Source organism: Lissotriton helveticus, chromosome 7 (assembly GCF_964261635.1).
Source record: "Lissotriton helveticus chromosome 7, aLisHel1.1, whole genome shotgun sequence".
Classification (NCBI taxonomy): domain Eukaryota; kingdom Metazoa; phylum Chordata; class Amphibia; order Caudata; family Salamandridae; genus Lissotriton; species Lissotriton helveticus.
In genome coordinates this window covers 382606041-382629030 of record NC_136068.1, presented here as the reverse complement: position 1 = coordinate 382629030, position 22990 = coordinate 382606041, and the positions used below count along the sequence as shown (strand labels likewise).

Here is a 22990-nt window from a genome sequence, read left to right as displayed (position 1 = left end):
TAAGTTGACAATTGGAGATGATTTTTATGTTCATATCTTGCTCTAATCTGTTCTGAGTTAAATGGATGAACTAGTTCAGTACATAACAGTAGCGACTTCCAAACACTGAATCATGCTAAATCTGAAGAGATTTGGTGGATAATGGCCGGGTATGCATTTACTAAATGCTTATGATGTGTGAAATCCTAGCTGCTTAGGAGTTCTGTTGGTTTATTTTTCAATCTGAGTGTTCAATTAAAGGTGGTATTCAGATGGACCACTCCTATAGTGGGCAAGTGATGTTACTTCCACTAAACTGTATATAGTACTCACTACTCGAATGTAACCGTTTTCTAAATTCTGCAAACCTAGGCACATTGACATGTAGTCATTTGTACTGGGTCACGCAGTCTGATCATTGGGGGAAACCAAGATTACAGCCCAATTCGCCAGTCAAAGAACTACCCCTCCTCTCACCTGATGATTTTACCCGTTCAATTGAACTATGCGTTTCTTAGTTATCTTGAAGGGGCCCATAGAGATGTGAGTTTAGACCCAGGGATCTATGAATGGACCTCTGGTAACCAACTATCAACTAATGGAAGTGTTTGGGACAAGGATGTGTTTTTAGGTCTCTCCTAAAAACAGCGCATGTGCTGTCTGTAGTGAGGCATTTTGTTAACTTACAGTGGGCTTAGAGCCTTTCAGTTGCTTACAATTGGTTGGCTTTATTGTCACACTCTCATTTTCTTGTGTCTTATTTATCAGCTTTCATAGGGTTTCTTTCCTCTTGTTTGTCCTGCCACTTATGTACTTCCACTGCTCATTTGTCAGGCGCTACTTTTTCCTTGTATCAGCACTCTGAGAGTGCATGGATTTTCCAGTTGTCTACATCATATACTCCTTCCCCCTCCGTGATCCTATTTCTCGCCCTCCCTCAGTTGGCGTTCTTTCACTCACCCACCTCACTTTCTTGCTTCCCCACTATCCAATTGTCCATTTACTCCCTCTGCCCTGCTCGGCCACCGCCCATTGTCAGTGTTTCCCCATGCTCTTCTGCCCGCCCTCCATTGTTGGCTTCCTGTCCCAGCCCCAGCCCCCTGTGCCCATCCTCTTTTTTTTTTTTTTGCAGAGTTTTATATAGCGCGAACTAGACCCAAACCGAATCGGGTATCAGAGCGCTTTACATAGCACCAGTTAGGTTACGTTACATGAGGACACACATTCATTTTTAGGCACGGGGAGATTAAGTGATTTGCCTAGAATCACAGGAGGTTTTGGCGTCGTTACCGAGACTCGAACCCAGTTCTCCGAGGTTGAGCACCCTAGCCGTTAAGCCAACTCCTCTTCCCATCCTCTATTGTCAGTTAGCTGCCCCATCAACTTCTGCCCACCCTTCAGCCTTTCTCTCCTACCCTGCATTGTCCGCTTTCTGCATCAGTCCCTCCCACTCTGTCAGCTTGCCACCCTAGCCCCTTTCACCTGCTCTCTGTTGTCATCTTGCTGCCCCAGCCCCTCCCACCTGCTCTCCGTTGTTCGCTTGTCTGCCCCAACCTCTAACGCCACTCACCCCTGTAACCTGTTTTCAGCTTGCTTCCCCCAGTCCCTTCAGTCTGTCCTCTTTTGTCAGGTTGCTCTCCAGCCTCTGTCCCTCCATCCTGCTTGATAATGTTTCCAGTTGACCAGGCAAGTCTGTATCTGGGCATTTATCTCTTTTGCTGCTTGATTTTTCTTCAGACTGAAGTATTTTTTCCAGTTGGAACTTTTTTGTCCCTTGTTCTGTACATTGGTCATGTTGGAATGAAAAAGGCAACTATATCACAGTAAACGTTATCCAAGTTTTGCTTTAGATCTCTTTGTGATTTCCTTACAATGGACTACTCACAGTCTGAGAGAACTAGTGTCTCTCTCCTTCCCACGGTGGTCTACAGGGAACAGGTTCACTAAGAAGGACTTTCACCCGGTCAGATTTATTTTCCACCTTCATTAGGAGCATCCTGTTTGGTTCCTGGTGTGGTGGATCTTCTTTGGCACTTGCCTTAAAGCAGTTCGCACCTTTCTGGGGTAAAGTGGATTATCCTTTGAATATAGCCATTGCCTTTTCCCTTTTGCCACCCCAAGAAGATTCTCATCCCCTTCAAATTGTATACTGATGAGGTGCATGACTCTGTATACAAGGTGTTCACTGCGAGACACAAATGTGACCTTGACCTCGCAGGTTCAGTTTTGTCTGATTTGGGGTTGCTCATGCACGCTTTTCAGGTGCATGAGCACACACCTGTTTTTGACCTTTCTTCTGTCTTTGGAGCTTGAGGGACCTGTGCTGTTGGATTACACTTTCTTCTGCTTTGGTTTCCTTTTAATTCCAGGGCCAGGATTTTAGTCAAAATGTCTTTGTTTTTTCTTTTGCCTGATGTGTGGTCACAGTGTACGCCTGTAACAGTCTTTTTGCTTGGTTTCCGTTCGAGAGGTTCTGTAGTGCCCCTTTCAAATGTTTTGTTGTTTGTATCCGTTTTGCTTCAGTCTTTTTTACCATAATCTCTTCTCTGAGAACGGTGTAGTTCTAGCTCCTTTACCTTAGTTCTCTGAATTAAGACAGGTCGCATGATTAGTTTAGTTTATTTAATTATTTCAGAGTTTAGCTCAAGCAACATATTGTGTGCATCATTAGCCCATTGCCAGAGGCTGGATTCTACGTGTAAATTATTCCTATGTGTTTTTGTTTGTTTTGACTGTTTTCTTACTTTGATTTTTTTTTTTGCTTTATCTCCTATCACAATTCCACTTGACTATATGATTATGTCTATGTTGAGAAATTACCATTGTGGGGACATTGCTTAGTGTGACGATGGAGCGATAACTTTCTGACATTTTCGATTTCTGCCCCCCCCTCTGTTGGTCTAGTTTTGACCTCAGGTTGGGAGTATGTCTTTCTTCTATTTATCGGCACCCTGGAGATATAGTCTTTTTTTAGTACTAGCGTAAGCAGGCAGACTGCATGTCTCCAGTGCGAATAAGCATTGTACTGCATAAAACTGTCATAAGAAATATTCAGCCTCGGAATAGCAGAGATTACCAGTAGGCTATCAATTCATTAAACTATAAAAGCATTGTGAGAAGTAAAATATTTGGTTGACCCCTCTATATTTTTGACATGTCTGTTTTTATTTGCAGTGACGGTGATCAGTGGCCTTATAATGCTACTACTTTTTTTCTCAGAGCTCCAGTATTATCTTACAAAAGAAGTAAGTTATTCTTAGTATGTTTATTACAATCTTTCTATTTGTATTTGTTCCTCAAGAAAGATGCAGTTTGTTTGAATTTTTTTTGGTTTATTTTGGGAATTGAAAGTTGGGTCTGAGCCTAGGCCTAAAAAATATTTGCGGCTCTTTGCTGAGAAGAACCAGAGGCGTCTTTACAGACCATATGGGAATTTACAGCCCTCGGCTATCTACAGCTCACTGACCTAAGTTACTTCTTTTAAGTGCATTGTACGGAGCTTATAATGCAAACTCATTTAAATTATAATCAGCCATTGTATTGATTGGATGCATGTGAAGCTTTTTAAACAGAACTAAACATTGTTAGGCTCCAGGAGTTTTCTCAACACACAGCTGTCTTTGAGCGGAACTACAGAATTGATGAATGGTGCCAGAAACTAGGCTAGTGTAAGGTGGAGCAATCAGCCGCCATCCTGAAGCAAAAGCTTCTCCAATGACTTGAAGAAGAAAGGCAGGTCTTCCCAACTGGCGTCAACATGCAAAGATGCATAAAGAAATGGTAGATGTGGATAAGACACCGAATTTCAGTACCCAATGTGGAGACTGGGAAAAGTGTGAAGCAAAAGAAAAAAAAAAAGAAAAGCAAACTAGAAACCAAACCCAGGTTGATTATTAGAGAAATTGAGCCATTGCATTCCTCTAGAAAGCGCAAGTAGAAGTAGAAGGATCCAGTGTTTCCTGGAACAATCTTCATCCTTTCACAAAAGCCTTCTGTAATAAAGGGCAACTCCACTCTGTGGGTTTAGTTTCGTCATTGAGGAAATCTAAAGAAGTCAATGGAATCCCTATGCCAAGACATTGTACGGGTGTCTGTATTAAACAGGAGCAGAGCATTCTACTCCGCTGTCCTTATGCACTTTTAAATGGAATACCTTTCGTGGTTGCTCTAGCAATGTACACACTATCCACAGCAAAGTTCAGAGGGTGTATATCTTGATGGAATAACATTGTGCTTTGGAGACCTTTAGCCCAAGGAAGAAAATGCCATCAATTGCCACCAGATAACATCGTCCTCTTGGAGAGTATTCTTTAGACCCCCCGCCCCCCCAGAAAACACCTGTACTTCTACCTGCACTTCCAAGTGATTTGAAAGCTTTATCCCAGCAAAAGTGGTTTAAAACCTTCATCCCAGCAAAGTCGTTTGAAAGCTTCATCCCAGCAGAAGGTGAAGACATATTAAAATAAGTTCCCTTGGTAACATGGGTCACCGCCAACAAGTTGCACCTGTTGGCCTGGGTTCAAATGTGAGTTGATAATGTAAGCAATTTTTTTAAATTAAAACAAAAATAAGTAGGCTTTTCCCCCAGTGATTCTTATAGCATATGAAACTGTGCTTCTAGCTTTGTATGACATGTGGGTTGGCCTGCATTCCGAGCCCTTTCTTCAGAGTTCTGCTACTCCTTGGTCCCACTAATGAAGAATATTTTTCTGGGTACGTACAGGGCAAGGTCTCTGGTAGCTCTGCACAAAGTTTGCCTGTCCTTGGCTTTAGATTGTTAAGGAAACTTATAGGCTAACCCTGCTTGCCCTAAGCATGAAAAGATGGTGGTCTGCTGGTTAGTCGGCCTTCGGCATCCTATAATCCCACACTTGATACACAAGAGTCAGACATATGGAAGCTCACTGACAAAGGCTTTCCATATATAGACAAAGGATCTTATCCTCTAGGGGATGTTGTATCAACCAAACGTTACCTGTTTTAACACACCCTGGGCTTTCCAGTAATTTATTTAACTGCCATTAGTTTCACTTCACACGGGATGAAATCTAGTTGCAACTATTCAAATATGATAGTTTTGAATAAGTGAGCTACTACAAACATAAAACGATGCTCAGTACTGTTCTCACATATCAGAAATAAATAATACAATGAAGGTACTGGAGGATGAACATGTCAAACTTGTTCAGTTCTGGATTTAATTTGCATGTAATGACTAGTTCCTGCACTTCAACTGGGGTCCCTTTCTGGTGTTCCAAATATTTTAGGTCTCAGCTGTAAGCCGTCTTAGCCGTCTGTTAGCTATACATACTGTTTCCAACCTCATACACATATTCTTACAGAGGGCTTTGGGTAATCTCCTTGTTCATGATTGGATTGCTTTGTGTATCAGTGTCTGCTTTCCTCCCTTTCGATGGCTTTGCTCCCTTATATTATTTTGGAACCATGTAAGAGCATAGTATTTTTACATGTGTGACAAGTTGTTCCTTTTTGCAGACTACTGTTGAGAAAACTATACCGATGAACCATCTTTAGACCAGAGATTAAGAGGCCATATTGAAAGAGTAGAGATTTTAACTTTTCCCTAAAAAGTTTGTCATATGTAAATAATAGATATAGAAAACAACGGTCCTAGATCTATTTTCCAACTACAGTCTAGTTGTGCAAACAGTTTAAACTAAAAGAACATTAATTTTTCAAGAACCACATCAGATATGTATGTATTCAGCATCTGGTTATTGATGCACAACAAAAAAATGCAAATATGTACATCCTCAAATAAAATAACGGCACCAAATATATCACCAATAGTGACTGTTTATTGTATCTCAATTATTTCATAACAGTTCACCATCATCATTGTTTTAACAGGGAGGTTGCTCCAAAGGGAGTGTGAAAAAGAGAATTGTGCTCGTGAATAGAACAGAAAGAAGGGAATCCAGTCAGGATAGAATTCCCCAAAAAAAGTCAATTTTCACTTTAGTATCACAAGTGAACCAGCTATGATTTCAAGTGGCACCAGTTCACAACTGGGCCTGCCCTGCGTAGATCGTTCCAAAAAGTTGTTTACATATATTCTGGAGGTGCACAGGAATTATATCATCTGTGAAATGGGCAGGGCTGGGGTCGTATCTGGTATGTACGTAATAAACACTTGTCCCAGATTGAGCCATTTTGTAGGGGTGTATCTTATGATTCTTCAAGGAGTGAATGCTAGTGTTACACCACATAAGTTGCAGAAAACAATACACCGCTCGATAAAGGTTCTATCTTGTTATATTGGAAGCCATGGAGTGTCTTGCGAATGCCAGTTGAAGAGTTGAACCTAGGTTTTTCAACTGTCAGTCTAGCTGCTTTGGTCTGGATGGATTGCAAGCAATAAAGAAGAGATGTTTTCACGTTAAACTCTGAATTTATATAATAGTTTATTTTTACTTGATGGCAGCAGAAATAGCCATGACTATACCTTCCACTGCAGGGTATGGCAGGGATGGATGAAGATGACAAAGGTGGAAAGTACAAAAGGAGGCCACTGCCGAACTCTGCAAGGAAGTGTCAATCTTGCATCCTAAGCTCTTCACCGTTGCATAGGGCAAGGGCCACAAGCTGCAGGCCAGAAGTGGATTTTCACATGTTTGTTAGATTCAGAGTTGAGTTTCCTCCATATTACACATGATCTAGGTTTTGCTCATCCATGTCTGGGAAGTAGCCACACATTTCTGCGTATATAAGGAATCCAAGGAATTCGCTGTGAGTTTACATAATAGTTGAGTGTCTTCAGCACAAGTATATAAGTTAAGGCCACATGAGTCAACTGTGACACCCACCAGCAACATATAAATGTTACAGGTGAGGCAGAGGCGAGGAATCCTGAGGAACAGCACAATAACTGTTGGAAAGACCCATTCTAGGAAAAGATCACCTGTTGACTTCTGTCTGAAAAACAGTTTTCTAAGACACTAAGCTATGATGCAAATAATGTGGAGTTTTATAAGGATAGCGTGATCAATGGTTTTGAATACAGCAGAGCTTTCTCACAAAATTAAGTCTAAATTAAGATTATCATCTCCTGTTAGACAATATCAACCACCCCTGCCAAAAGAGATAATTCTGTGCTTCTGCTAGTATGAACATTTTGGGGGAATTATCTTGGATGTTTTGCGATTAAAGGAAGGGGTATCATTGTTTTTGTCACACAAGTCTCCCAAGGTTTTAGCAACTGCTGGAAGAAAAATAATGGTGTGGTTGTTAGAAAATAACAGAAGATCAAGATTAGACTTTTTACCTAGTAGAACTACAATAACTTTTTTCATGGGGGCCCAGACTATACCTGTATTTAAAGAAGTGCTAACAATATCTAGCAGTACCAGTGGAACAATAGCAACGCATTTTGAGAAATATTTGATGGTCATTGAGTCTGTGATTGTGCTGGATTAGTGAAAACCTAAATTCAGAGATTCTATAGAATCAAATTCCACCCTCTTGGTCTTGGCTGATTGAAGAGTTGAGCCCATAGTAGATGCTGAGTCACCTGTAACTGACAATGCAGTCATATAATCTCTAAATTGTTTTGTATTTTGAAGTGAAAGAAACTGACTAATTGTTCCCAAAAATGTGCTAGATTGACCAAGGGAGTGCAGTTGCACAATTCGCTGATAGTGGTGAATAATTCTTATTGCTTATTATGTATCTCAAAGTTTCTTTTTATAGAAATAGTTTTCTTATCAATGTTGTATTCTTCTAATGGCCAAGCTCCTCTTCAGAACAAAGTTAATTAAATGCATGGGTTGTAACCATATGTAGGTTAGAACAACACTGCTATGTTATTAGAATTACTGTTTTACATGTCATTGTGCCTAAACATTTTTGTAGTGCTTTTGAAGCTAATCTCAGCTATGTTTTAGTCAACAATCTAAACTTGTGAAGAGCTGAAACGCGATTGTGACTTGAAAATGATGCTAAAGGGCTCTATTGCTATTTTCGTGAGCCCTAATTATCCTTTCAGGTTTAGACAACTAAACATTCCTCAGTCAATCGTTCTTACACTATCAGGTCATTTACGATTTTTCATCTCCAATTTTTTCAATCGATTCCTAATTTGCATTATTGGGTGACTTGATGACGTGATTGTGTAGTGCTAATTATTTTTCCAATTTTTTTTGGGAGTGGAAGAGTCTCCACCTGTTTCTGAAATACTTTTTTGTCTCTTCCTAGGTGTATCCAGAATTGTTTGTTGATAAGTCAAGAGGAGAGAAATTACGAATAAATGTTGACGTTTTCTTCCCGCATATGCCTTGTGCATGTGAGTAAACTGCCAGTACTTTAAATGTTGTAATAAGCACATTAACATCGAATCATTTTTGTTTGTTTTTTCCATCTCTTGTTAAAGTTGAATTGGTTATTTTGATGATGCCAGTCAGTGGAATTTACCAGTGACTGGTAGCAGCAGGAGGGGTCACAGGTAGTGCCCACGTGCAGCCATTGGCCACTATTCCATTCATAGCCAAACATTGATCCAGTACAGGAATAGGCATACATGCTCAGTAAATGCCTGGTGTGGATGAGGGGAGAGTCGGTTCATATTTTATCGAATGGCTTCTTGGTGGATGGGTAGAGTCATTGAGTTATTGATCCCTTACCAATATTTGGGTCATACAGGGCAGTGCTCATTCTGCCAGTAAAATTGCACAGCCATCTAGGCGTCTTTGCAGTGACCTGCCAGCCCAGAAACTCACTTGTGGTTCTCGCCAACAAACAAGGGATTTTATTTTTTTGTCCTGCTCTGATGTTTAGTGGGTCTTGTAGTTGGCAACTTATTTGGCATGCTGGGTGCCAAATTTAAGGGTTTGTGTCGGTTTTACCCTCTTACTGCAGACACAAAACCAGTTGTTGACTGGGGGATTGTGAATGTTGTGGTCAATGACTTGGGAAGAATACACATTGGGGGCATTTCCAGTTGCAGAGATAATGCCGAAATGGACCATAAGGCATTTCTGCTTACCTCACGCTTGTACATCAGTGAATGGCAAATCACATAAGGTAGCTTGCTTGAAGTCCGTTTCAATGTAAATGCAATAAAAAAGGTAGCATTCATTTTATATCACTTTATGTCAGAATAAGTTGTTGGAGTTAATATAAACCAGTAGGAAAGAAATGAAGGGGGGCACTAGATGTGAAAGATGGAATACCCAGTAAGGTGCATACTGAATGTACCATGTCCAAGCTATCTCTCTTTGTACAAAGGCCTTCTCTGCCTATATACAATCTCCGTAGACTTTTATACTTTAGGTCACGATGAATGAACAATAAACATGCGCTAGTCATGCTGAAGACCATTGGAACTTAAAGAATGCCTGCCTCTTGCGATTTAATCCATGTTCTGAGTGATCTATTTGTAGCTTATTCCAACTTAGTGCATTATCAAGTCTTATTTGTGCAAAAGTGTAGGAAGGTAGATCCCTGACTATGGTTGCCCCCAACTTTTTGCCTGGTGTTTTGCTAGTTTTCTGACTTAGTTGACCTGGGGCCCTGCTATTCAGGACCCCAGGCCTACTGCTCTCTCTGTAAAATGGATTCCATGTACCCTAGGTACATATCCAATTGGATACTGAGTCACCTTATCAGTCCCTGTACAGTGTACCTTAGGTACCCAGGGCATAGGTGTACCCAGGGCCTACCAGGGGCTGCAGCATGTATTATGCCACCCCTGGCTGGCCATCCAAATCTGACACAACTGGCTGCTTGACAGCTGGGGCAAGGTGGTGTAATCACCCTTTGCTTTAGATATAGTATACCTATATCCTACCCTAAAATGGACACACAGATCTCCTATCAGTCACTCCTATGGCAGGCCTTAACAATCCTGGAGGCAGAGTGCTTGGAATCGTGTGAGATGGTGCTCTGGCATGAGCTGAGCCTGTCTGCGGCTTTCGGGATCCGTCCCTTAGCCGTTTCCATGATATCGCATACCATATACTCTTAAGTGCATTATAATCCTCGCGGTTATATGCCAACTCTGGTATCGCTTTATCAAAACATGTCGAGTAAGGTGTCATACGAATTGGAATACTAACCCCTCGCCAATTCTGGCGACGGGGTTAGCATTCCACCCTTCTAGAGGGACACGACATGTATGTAACCTGTAACCCCGGTTAAAGTCCAACAGAGCCTTAGCTCCACAAAATGGATGCTGCCACCGAGACACAAGTCTGCCCACCTGCTGCTGGGAGTCCTCCCAGAGCAGGAGGCAAGGACAAAGGGTTTCCTGCCAGGGGCGGTGCTAGCACCTTCCCAGACAGGATTTTGTGTATTCCAGGTAGGCAGGGCTACAGAGGAAGGTGACTGCAAGTGGCACCCCGGTGCTCACTGTGCATAGGCCGGCTGAAACCAGTTCCAGGGGCACTCCAGCCCCTGGCCTGGGGAAAGCCCGCCAAAGGAGAGGGGTGTAACCACCCCCCTCCTGGTCCCACCCATAGGGCAGGACTTAGTCGCGTGCCAGCCCCCTTTTTCAAGATAAAGGTAGGAGCAGGCCCCCTTCCAAATTAGATCATCTTTGGAATCAAGACCCGACTTTCTACGAAAGGACATCAAGATTTCTTCTTCAAGATTCTCCCTTGTGACTAAGGAGTAGTCACCCTGCATCCGCAGGCACCATCTTAAGAACACTGCGGTCTGCTGCAAGTCCTTCCTCCGGAATCCGACTGCCCAGCTCGACGAGAACCGGCTTCCCTGGCACCTCTGACCTCTACCCACCTCTACAGCCAAGCTGAGAACCGTGGGTGCGACGAGACCTCGAGGGACCGGCCATCTTCAAGACTGCACGACTTCTTTCCAGCACGACCGCCGAGGGATCCTCTGGTGAGTGCTTTGGGGTCCGAGAAGCCCCGACCCTGAGCAGCCCCAGCACCGAAGTTCAGCCTCCCAGCATCTCCACGATCTGCGTGGGGCCCTTCTGCTTGCGACTGCTCACCGCGTTGTTTGGCTACTAGCCCGCTGGCTTGTGGCCTTCTTAACGACGCCCGACGACATCACAGCTGCTGGTCTGGTTGCTCCAGACTGGCCCTTGCTCCCTTCCAGAAGAGGAGCACCCCGGACCCTCCTGGTCCACTCCAGATGCCATTTTAGGTCCACCGCTTGGGCTTGAATTTGCCAAGACTTGTTGCCCCAATCCTGGGTCCAGCGACGTCGACAGCATCATCCATCGTGGGACAGCTCGTACCTCCATCCTGGTCGCCGACAACGCCTCCTGGTCCGTGAGACTGCAGAGCACAGCGTCGCCCACTCACCTAGTCGAGGTGACTACCATCCGGTGCCCTCCTGGTGCCACCTGACTACTGGCTAGTAGTCACGAACTTGGTCCCCTCTGCTTTCAGGTGTCATCCATCTTCGATCCAGGCTTGGATCACTCGAACAATCTTCACTGGTCGCCTGCCAGCAACTCCTTTCCTTCAGGCTCCTGGTTCGTCAACGAAGAATCCCGACGTCTTTTCAGACCTATGCAGCTGCAGCCCCTGGGCTAGGTAACTTCGGCATTTCGGTGCCCCAGCATAGCCTCACTATCCAAGGGTCCAGATCCACTTTCGTTTTTGACCTACCTAGTCGGGTTCGCCCGAGAACACTAACTTTGTGAACACTAGCTTCCATGGGCTTTTTCCCGCCTTACGCGTGAGAGTTCCCACTCTGCACGTGGTGTCCCTAGGCCTCCTGCTCCTAACCTGAGTGTTCAGTATTGTAGGCCTAGCGTTCCTAAAGCCTCTGAGAATCGTTACTTACCTGCTAGTAATTCGCATTCCACTTTTAGAGTATATGGTTTTTCGTGCCCCTCGGGCATTTGTGTAAATTGTGCGACTTGAAGTATTTTTATAAGAGTTTTGTTGTGTGCTTAGCTCCCTGTCTCATAAAGAGCCAGGGTAGTCTTGTTATAAATAAATACACTGTTTATTTTCATAACAACTTGTGTGGTGTCCTTTCACTGGGTGTTCAAGGGGTAATGTGATGGTAAAACAGCTGGCTTAACACGCCCTCTAGAGTCTTAGCCTTAGACTGCTCGTATCCATGCTATTAGGATAGCTGGTCTATAAGGTTGACTTACAACCAATCATCAATAAGGGTTGTTTGGACTGATACATAGTGATCACTAGAATAGTGAGCACTGCTTCTCCAGTATTAGGGGTGTCTTTCATAGATTCACATGCCTGAATCATTCCCCGTCGTCGGAGTGGGAGTCCTACGGTACATAAAAAAGCAATAAAATGCCATAAATATGTAGTAATACCAATAGAAATGAACCAGGAAGTAAAACAGCCAATGGTACAGTAGGCAAAAAACTTCCACATCTATGACTCTCATAGTCATTATGTATAGTCCAAACTACAGCCAATCAGGCGCCAGCACCCACCAGAATGTTCTCCCCAGAGGCTCAGGCTCTCAGATTTTCTACCGCACGTCGTGTGAAGGGAGTCTCCCTGAGCTCTGCTCAGTTTCTTACTTCTACTTCATTTGTGTCTTCACTTCAGGATGTCTTCAAAGAAATCTCTCTTTAGAGCCTGTGACTGCTGTGGTAAGCTTCGGCTTTTTGAAAAGGATCCACATAAAAAGTGTATCTATTGTCTCTACCCAGATCACCAGGCCTCTGACTGTAAGATCTGCAGAACCATGCCTCAAAAGACTCTCAGGGATAGAGAGGGTCGTTTACTTCTGTGGTTGAAGAGGATAAAGGATTCTTCTAATCCTGTTTCTGAGGTAGGAAGTGTCACCTCTGGTTCTACTTCAGCCTCCAGGAAGAGGCCTGCGCCTGAGGGAATGTCATCTCCCAAGGCTAAACTGCCTAAAAAACAACCACCTGCTAAAGGACTGGATCAGCCTTCTACTTCTCAGGCTGTCCCCACCTCCAAGGGCATGGAAGGCGCTTCTGCTTCCAAAAAGGGGAAAAACCTCAAGTTTCCCCTATCTTCTGAGAGGATTTTACCACGGACTTCATCTCCGCCTCCTGTGATGTCCTCTTCAGCTTCCTCGTCGACGAGAACGACGACTTCAGTGCCATCTACGGTAACATTTTCATCTCCTAAACCTGGTATGGTTATGTCATCGTCTACGGCGTCTCCAACGATGGTTTTTGTTTCTGTGAGGCCTGTTTCGTCGACGTCCGTCGTCGACGCCTCGTCGTCGACGCCTCTAAAGGCTTTACCGCCGACGAAAAAGGCTCCGTCGACGAGCTCGTCGTCAGGCTCTACGCCGTCGACAAAAATAACACCGTCGACGAAGAGTGACTCGTCGACGAAGACGGTCCCGTCGACGAAGAGTGTCCCGTCGACGAAGGGTGTCCCGTCGACGAAGGGTGTCCCGTCGACGAAGAGTGTCCCGTCGACGAAGGGTGTCCCGTCGACGAAGGGTGTCCCGTCGACGAAGGGTGTCCCGTCGACGAAGGGTGTCCCGTCGACGAAGGGTGTCCCGTCGACGAAGAGTGTCCCGTCGACGAAGACTGTCCCGTCGACGACGAGTGTCCCGTCGACGAAAGGTGTCCCGTCGACGGCGAGTATTCCGTTGGCGAAAAGTGTCCCGTCGACGAGAGGTGATCCGTCGACGACAAATCCATCGGGAGTTAACCCTCCGACGACGCCGCAGTTGTCTTCATGCACGGCACTACAAGTGTGGTCTCCGTCGACGGTGTTTTTAACACCACGGCAAGCAGCAGAACAACTGCGCAACACTGCAATGAGGCTTTCACTCCTTTGTACTTCACCTCACAAGGTGTCCTCTGAAGTGCCAGACCAACTTCTGGATTCTGACAGTGACAATGAGATGGTCCAGAATACTTTTGGGCAAGCCACTAGTCCATCGGAGTTACATATTAAACTTCAAGATGAAGAATATGATGATTCTCACTCTCCTGTTGAGGTATCGATGCCTGTGAGTACCCCTGTTGCTCAGGTGCCTGTGGATTTAATATCAAATTTACAATTTATGCTGGACGATTACTATCGGAGGTTCCCACCATCGGAATCGGCAGGTTCTGGACAGGCAACTCCAACTTCGGAAACGCCTCCACCCGTGCTTCCACCGGTGTGTCCACCTTCACACCCACAACCTGCTCACGAAGAAGACCCGCAATCCTCGGAAGATGACGACCAGCGGGAAGAAGGAGAAGTGGATGATTTATCGGAGTGGGAGGACTATCAGGTACAATCTCCTTCAACATCTCCTCAGACTGCGTCGGCCTCCCCTCCGGTGGATGTAGCGAACTTTCACTTGTTGATGGAGCGTGCAACCGCACGTTTTCATATGAAGATGGAGCATACGCAACAAGAATGTTTCCTTTACGATTTTAAGGATCAGCCCAGACGACAAATTAGGACAATACCCATCGTGGAATTCATCTGGAAGGAAGGTGTTAAGGTGATGTCAACGCCGGCTTCCATTCCTCCAGTCTTGCCAAGAATTGATAAGAAATATAAAGCTCCCGACAAAACGCCTGCATGTCTTCTTGGACAGGCAAAACTTGACTCTGTAATTGTCCAGGCGGCTCAGAAAAGAGCCAGAAATCCGTCCTCTGCAGTTACGGCGCCGCCGGATAGAGATGGCAGACGCCTAGACTCAATCGGAAAACGAGTTTCCACCATGGCTGCAACGACTGTCCGTGCTGCCAACGCATTAGCCATCTTAGGTCGGTACGACCGTCAAATGTGGTCTGACATCTCACCATTTATCGATCTCCTCCCTGAGCCATCCAAGGCTGAGGCACTTCGAATTCTCCAAGAAGGTCAAAGGACCTCTGAAGAGATAATCGATTCAGCTGTTGATGTTGCATCTACAGGATTTCGTCAATTAGCAGGAGCTGCGGTTCTGCGTAGACAGGGGTGGTTACGTTCCACTGCTTTCAGACAAGAAGTCCAAAACCGAGTTCTAGACATGCCATTTGATGGCGAATATTTATTCGGCCCCAAGGTAGAGGAGGCTTTACAGACTATCAAAAAGGATACCGAAACAGCCAGATCCTTAGGCACTCTACAATTCCACAAGCCGCCCTTTCGAGGAGCGAGAGGACGAGGAACGTCCTTCAATAGAGGTGGATACCAGCAACAACATCAACAATCCTCATACCGTCAGAGTAATCAGCGCTACCACACACAGCGCTACCAGTCTTATGGGCAGAAAAGATCTCAATACACCCCAAACAGGGGTAAGGCTACCTACCGCGGCAAGGACAAGCGACAATGAAACTTTTCACCTGCCACCACCGTCTTTCCACCCTCACAAAAGACTTGGCGGAAGAATATCCAAATTTTACTCCAATTGGCAGTCGATAACAACGGACAAATGGGTCCTGGATATTGTGGCCAGGGGCCATGCCCTAGAATTCGAAAAATTCCCCCCAAATGTACCGCCAAAAGGCCCGCCTCCAGCTCACCTGAAGGAGCTGCTTACCCAAATCAAAATGATGATACAAAAAGGTGCGATCGAGAGCGTTCCTCAGAGGATGAGAGGACTAGGATTTTACTCCAGGTTCTTCCTGATCAGAAAGAAGAACGGGGAGTGGCGCCCGATCCTCGATCTTCGCGCCTTAAACAAATATCTAAGGAAATTGACATTCCGGATGCTATCTCTTCAAGAAATTTTGCATCTTCTAACAGCAGGAGATTGCATGGTCACCCTAGACCTCCAGGATGCATATTTCCACATCCCCATCCTACCTCGCCACAGGAAATTCCTTCGCTTCAGGGTGGCTGGCAGGGACTACCAGTTCAAAGTCCTTCCTTTTGGACTACGGTCAGCTCCAAGAGTTTTTACAAAAGTTTTAGCTCCAGTAGCTGCGCACCTCCGGCTGGAGGGAATACAAATTTTCCCATATCTGGACGATTGCCTTATAAAGGCCAATTCTCATGGAACCGTTCAACGTCACCTTCAACAGTGTCTGCACCTGTTTCAATCTCTAGGCCTGACAATAAATTTCACCAAATCCCAAATGCAATCGTCTCAAAGAATAGCATTCTTATGAGTGATGTTGGACACTCACAAATGCAAAGCTTTCGTCTCCAAGGAGAGACAAATGAAAATAAGTCGGCTAGCACAAGATCTCATGCAAAGAAAGTCAGTTTCTGTCCGACTATACAAATCCTTTCTAGGGATGGCATCGGCTTGTATTCCATTACTTCCAAATTGCCGACTTCAAATGAGGCCGCTTCAGGAGGAACTAACCTTGCAGTGGCAACAGGTTTCAGGCACTTTCGAGGACCTCATTAAAATCACACCACTCATGAAGGAGTCTCTTCTGTGGTGGACACAGAGGTGTCATCTGAGTCAGGGTCATGCGTTCCTTCAAGAAACACCAAGTCTCACCATCACTACAGATGCATCCCTCGAGGGCTGGGGGGCTCATCTACAAGGCCTCACGATCAGCGGCAAATGGACTGCGCAACAGAAACTGTGGCACATCAATCGTTTGGAACTGAGAGCCATCTTTCTTGCCCTCAAGGCGTTTTGTGCCATCATTCAGAACACCAATGTGTTGATAAGAACAGACAACACAACAAGTATGCACTACGTCAACAAACAGGGGGGAACTCGATCTCTTCTCCTGTCTCAAGAGGCGCAGGAATTATGGACATGGGCTCTTCACCACAATGTACAGTTGCATGCGGTGCATGTTCCGGGAACGGAAAACGTCCTTGCGGACGCACTCAGCAGGACAACGATCACCACCCACGAATGGGAGCTTCACCAGGAAACAGTGGACCACATCTTTCATCAGTGGGGTTGGCCAGACCTGGATCTATTTGCGACAAGTACCAACAGCAAATGCCTGAGCTTCGCCAGCTGGCACCCCCACAAGAATTCTCTGGGGAATGCGTTCTCCATCGATTGGTCCCTGACGTTTGCGTACGCTTTCCCACCGATTCCGTTAGTCCCCAAGGTTCTGCGGAAGATGAAGAAGGAACCTTGCCGACTGATCCTGATTGCGCCCCGATGGCCGCGCCAGTATTGGTTTACAGAGCTCCTCCTACTGTCAGAGAGCAAGCCAATTCAGTTACATCCAATCCCGAACTTGCTCAGTGTTCAGGAAGGTCAAGTCTTCCATCCGGACCCAGCATCGCTGAGATTAGCGGCTTGGCTCCTGAACACCATGAGTTTGCACACCTGAACATCCCGGCAGACTGTAAAGAGGTGTTGGCCAAAGCTAGAGCACCCGCTACCATCAAGACATACAGTCTTAAATGGAAACGCTTCTGTATCTGGTGCCGTTCAGCAGGTGTTCACCCTTTTTTAGCAAAACCTGAGGAAATTCTTCCTTTTTTCTTGCAGTTGGCACGAACAGGTCTGTCCCATGCTACTTTAAAGGTATTTCTGGCTGCAATATCCAGATATCGACAGGATGGGTCCAATTCTCTGTACTCAGCAAGAATTATCCAACAGTTCTTTAAAGGCCTCTTTAGAATGTTCCCTCCTGTACGTCGTCCACCTCCTTTGTGGCATCTGAATGTGGTCCTGGGTCAACTCATGCGTCACCCTTTTGAGCCCATCCATAGAGCTGACTTGAAGTATCTTTCGTGGAAGGTTTCACTGCTTTTAGCCTTAACATCCGCCAAGAGAGTTAGTGATATCCAAGCTTTCACTGTACATCATCCTTTCCTTCAATTCACAAGCGATTCTGTCATACTTCGCACAAATCCCAAGTACATTCCTAAAGTACCTTCGGATTTCCATCTGAACGAACCTGTTGTTCTTAAATCGTTTTTTCCAGACCCGCAAACTCCCGCGGAAAGAGCTTTACACTCGCGCCCCCATTCCCGCGTCATGGAAGGGGGCAGAGGTAGTTCCCATCTATAAGAAAGGTCCAAGGGACGATCCTTCCAATTATAGGCCGATCAGCTTGCTTGATGTAAGCCAAAAAGTCGTTGGTAAAGTTATTCTACTTAGGATACTTAACTGGGTAGACGAAAACAAAATACTTAGTGACTTCCAGGCTGGTTTTAGAGTAGGCACTGGTACGATAGAGCAGGCCTTCAGGCTTATGATGATTTACTGGAAGGTGGTAGTGATAGGCAAGGGCAGTCTTTATCTCGCCTTTATCGACCTAAAGACTGCCTTTGACCTTGTCCCCCGGGACTTATTATGGAGGGTCCTGGCTAATATGGGGCTTCCACAGTATCTACTATCCCTACTAGTTAGGCTCCATCAGGACAGCTTTGCCCAAATCAGGTGGGGTTCTGGAGGGGAGAAAACGGGCTGTATTCCGGTGGAGAGAGGTGTCCGCCAGGGATGTGTTCTGGCTCCCACCCTTTTCTCCTTGTATATCAATGGGGTGGTTGAGCATCTACTGAAATTTCCATCTGATGAACCATCCCTGGCGGGGGTTCGAGTACCGACCCTCCTCTTCGCGGACGACACGCTCCTAATCTCCAAATCACCTATGGGACTACAGAAACTCTTGGATAACTTCCAATCATTTTGTACTGACCGGGGATTGGTTATAAACACCAACAAAACAAAATACCTTGTTCTTAACCCCCCGAAACAGCAAGTGCGTCCCCCTATCTTAAACACTGAGCCCCTGGAAAGGGTGAAAGTATTTGACTACTTAGGGATACGCATCACAGACAAAATGGATTGGACTCCTCATTTAGACAAGATGCTGCTAAATCATAAAAGGATCACAGGTGCCCTATTGAGGGAGCAACGTTCCAGTTCGTTGAAACCAATAGGAACAGTCCTAGAGATCTATGCCGCCAAGGGTGTCAGCTCTGCACTCTATGGAGCTGAACTCTGGGGCTTTGCATCTTCAGTAGCTCTCCAAAAATCTGAGAATAACTTCTGTAGACAAATAATGTCCCTTCCTCGAAGTACCCCACTTTTACCTCTATTTATGGACTTTGGCTGTTCCCAGATTGGCGAAATTGCGAAATTTCGCCCTCTTTTGTTATGGGCCCGCATTTGGCGGGTAGAGGAACTTAGTGCCTATGCTAGAGGCCTGGAAGAAATAATGGCGTCACCACATTGGGCTAGAGTCAAATGGCTAACAGACATGAAATCTTTACTGTTGGACTTGGGCCTTCTGGACTCTTGGTTAAGTAGATCTTCTCCACCTAAACAAGTACTCAAAAATCTTTATCGGGATTGGATCTGCTCCCAAAGGCACTCCAGCACTTCCATTGGCAGGCTTTCTGTGGATTTCCTGAAATTTAAAGACATTCCTATGCGAGAACCCTATCTAGATATAATCGGGAAACCGTTTGCCCGGTCTTTGTATTTTAAATTCAGAACGGGTACCTTGCCATTGAACACTTTTACCAAAACATGGAACTCCTGTCTTTACAAAACCGACCTGTGTCCTTCATGTTTAGCCCATCCAGAGACATTGGCCCACTTCTTATTCGTTTGTAGCGAATATGCTAATCCAAGAAGGGTCTGGCTGAAGAATCTGTGTAGGCAACTGGGAACCAGGAGCCACGATGTGGCAATCAGGATCCTTGTTTCGGACAGTTATGTACCCTATGTCTGTGCCCTAGCCAAATTTTTATTCTGGGCTTGGGCCATTCGAGCCAGAAAGCTTAAAAACCTTGTTTAATTCTCTCTTAAATTCCACTAATTTTAGCAAATGTTATACTTGTTGTTATTAACTGGATATGTTTTATTAATTTTATTACCATTAATTCTTTTAAATTTGCTTTTATGATAATGAAATTTTATCGAAATAAAGCTTTTTGACTTGACTTGACTTGACTGGCTTTACACTCGCTTGATATTAGAAGATGTCTTAAATTCTATCTACAAAGAATGTCTACTGTACGCACCTCTGACCAGTTGTTCATTACCTACGGTGCGATTCGTAAGGGGCAGGCAGTATCAAAACAGACTATTGCAAGATGGATATCTGCTGCCATTGCCTTTTGCCATGCACAGGCTGGGAGACCTTTACCATCTGCGCCCAGAGCGCACTCTACAAGAGCAGTCTCCTCATCTACGGCCTTATTTGCTGGAGTCCCTCTTCAGCAGATCTGCAAAGCGGCTACTTGGGCGAGTCGCCATACCTTTACCAGACATTACTGTCTAGAATCCATCAGCGAGGCTGATACTTCTGTGGGTCGAGCTGTTCTACGGAATCTGTTTCATTAAGGTGAGCCTCTGTTTCCCACCTCCTTGTTTTCTGCTGTCAGACGCTTCTTATGTTATGTTTTCACATATTTCCATGATTGCATTATGTTATGCTTTATACGATATGTGTATATTCACTTTGCATTGTTATTTGCATTACTAACTGACAAGCTGGGTGTTATGAGCGTCTGTTCAGCAAAGATATGTACTGCTAGCTACTCTGATTCAGGCATGTGAATCTATGAAAGACACCCCTAATACTGGAGAAGAACAATAGTTACTTACCTGTAATCTGTGGTTCTCCAGTATTGGTGTCTTTCATAGATTCACATGCAACCCGCCCACCTCCCCTCAGAGGCTTTTTAGGCTATTATGGTTTACCTTCACTCCTTGCGAGAAAATCTGAGAGCCTGAGCCTCTGGGGAGAACATTCTGGTGGGTGCTGGCGCCTGATTGGCTGTAGTTTGGACTATACATAATGACTATGAGAGTCATAGATGTGGAAGTTTTTTGCCTACTGTACCATTGGCTGTTTTACTTCCTGGTTCATTTCTATTGGTATTACTACATATTTATGGCATTTTATTGCTTTTTTATGTACCGTGGGACTCCCACTCCGACGACGGGGAATGATTCAGGCATGTGAATCTATGAAAGACACCAATACTGGAGAACCACAGATTACAGGTAAGTAACTATTGTTCATATCAGGCCAACTTCTCACAAAAAGCATTTTATTTCTGTTTTGCACCAAGGACAATGTGTGAATATTAGAAACAAGATGTTAAATCCTACTCTGTGAACCTGTCATGGGTTTGAGTAATGCCAGGATTCCTTTGAGCCCGAACCAATCTAATCTGTCTGTTTTGCTTTACTCAGACTTAAGTATAGATGCAATGGATGTGGCTGGAGAACAACAACTGGATGTTGAGCACAACCTCTACAAGCAGCGACTGGATACAGATGGAAATCCAGTGTCACCAGAGGTCGAGAAACATGGTACAGTTCACCTCTTCCCCCCTTGCTTGATTGGCTCTAAACCACTTTAGGCTGTATTTGAGAATTAGTTGTGGATAGTAAAGTTCTCAAGTCTGTGTAGCTGAATGGTAACTTTACCTGTACTTACTTGGTTACTAGCCCATGGTGTTAAATATCGTAACTGATTTGTAAATGCAAAGTAAGTTTCCATTCACTGATAAATATCTACAAACGAAATAAAGTGGTGCTACTGTGCCTTTTTTTAGTGTCCGAACAAGTAATGAATGTGCCATTGCCTGCATATTCATTTATGTAAGGTATTACACATTGTGTAGACCCATCTTAAAACAGTGGTGGACCACTTTACAGGTTACTTCTTTTACACCTCCTGTGTGCGTCGACATGTTTCGAAGCGACTGTCCCGACCACGAAGCTGCGGACGGGACAGCCGTCGAAGGTAGTACTGCCACAGTGAGTGCTATTAAGCACTGGGTCCCTCTGTCACACAGGCTCATGATGCCATTGGCCGTGTTGCAGTCCTCATTGCAGGAACTAACGCTTCGTAAACCAGTTACCAATAATAGGCATATTTAGTCTATTTCCACATTCTATCACATAATTTGCCTATAATCTAACGGCATTATACAATTTTTGATGTGAGTAAGGTGGGGATCTGTGCACCCCGTCCTGAAGAAGAAGCTTTATGCTTCGAAACATGTTGACGCACACAGGAGGTTGTGCACATTGAATACAAAAGACCTCCACTACCCCCTTTTAGCAATACCAGCACTCAGATATATTAAAATTATTTCTAGCCCTCACGTTCCAGGTATTTTTTAACATTCACGTACCAATTCACACCTGACCCTACCACTCACTTTACCATTTCAAACCCTCATGCACCACACATAGCGATTACATCAGTGCTCCCGCGTAGCCGTTGGTCAGTAGCACGCCGCATTCCGTAGAGGGATGCGAAAACCCTTATGATGAAGCATGACACCAAGGGCCTTTTTGGTGTGTGAGGGGCATTTAAAGAACACCGTGTGCTCCCTACCACTGTAGGGAACATACATAATACCCTGTATCCTACTCGGGTGGATTCCTTTTGTTTGTTAACTATAGTCGGGGAGATCGAATCCACTTGTGTGTCCATGTGGACACGTTCTCTCTACACTCCCCTTTTGTTATATATGGTATGGAAAATAGCCACCTGGGGTATCCTTTGTGGTGTGACTTGCATGGATGTCACCTCATTGTCTTAAACAAAAATGCCATGCAAACATCTGACACTGGGGGGAAAAAAACATCATGTCTTCACATTTCTGTGACAGAAAGTTCCAGATTTTCTGGGGAACAAAAAAAACTTGCCACTCTGTATTACCCCTACCAATAAAAACATTACCTAATGTTGGTTGGGCTATCATAGACAGCAAGCAACCAAATGATAGGAAGTGTGACGTCAGTGTGGTCTTCACATGGTCTGGTCTGTCGCTGTCTTGTGCAATAGACCCACTTATACGCCTACGGTACTGACTTTATCAGAAGTATGAAAACATTGCATGGCAGGCCTTTGACATGTGACCAATGTTCCAGAGTATTCTGTCACAAACATGAAGAAATTGTAATTTAAAAAAAGAAAATTGTAACCCATGCTTGGAATCTGCTGAGGTTTATGGATCGTATTCACACAAGCAACATCACTTGAATTCCCCCTGGCCTCTAGTTTACAGAAATGTCTGGGTTTGGTAGGCTTTTTATGGTACTGTCCGACCCAGGGCCCAATACTGCAGACCTGCACCATGGAAGCTCCCCTTCGGCCCCAATCATAAACATTCCCTGGCGTCTATTGTTTTGATTGCTGCTCAGTTCCAAGAAAAATGACTCCTCCCCTATGTCAAAACACTCAAAAGACCAGGAGAACATAGAGGTTTCTCAGGGAACA

The 22990-nt window shown here is 44.8% G+C and overlaps 1 protein-coding gene across 2 annotated transcripts in view; it reads left to right on the top strand.

Moving 5' to 3' along the window:
- Positions 1 to 22990, top strand: part of ERGIC3 (ERGIC and golgi 3) — a 476385-nt gene that overhangs the window by 55669 nt on the left and 397726 nt on the right. For both annotated transcript variants that reach the window (XM_078652206.1, XM_078652205.1), the window contains exons 2-4: positions 3154 to 3224; positions 8194 to 8281; positions 20947 to 21066. In XM_078652206.1, coding sequence (XP_078508332.1) covers positions 3154 to 3224; positions 8194 to 8281; positions 20947 to 21066 — 279 coding nt within the window. The remainder of the gene's footprint in view (positions 1 to 3153; positions 3225 to 8193; positions 8282 to 20946; positions 21067 to 22990) is intronic.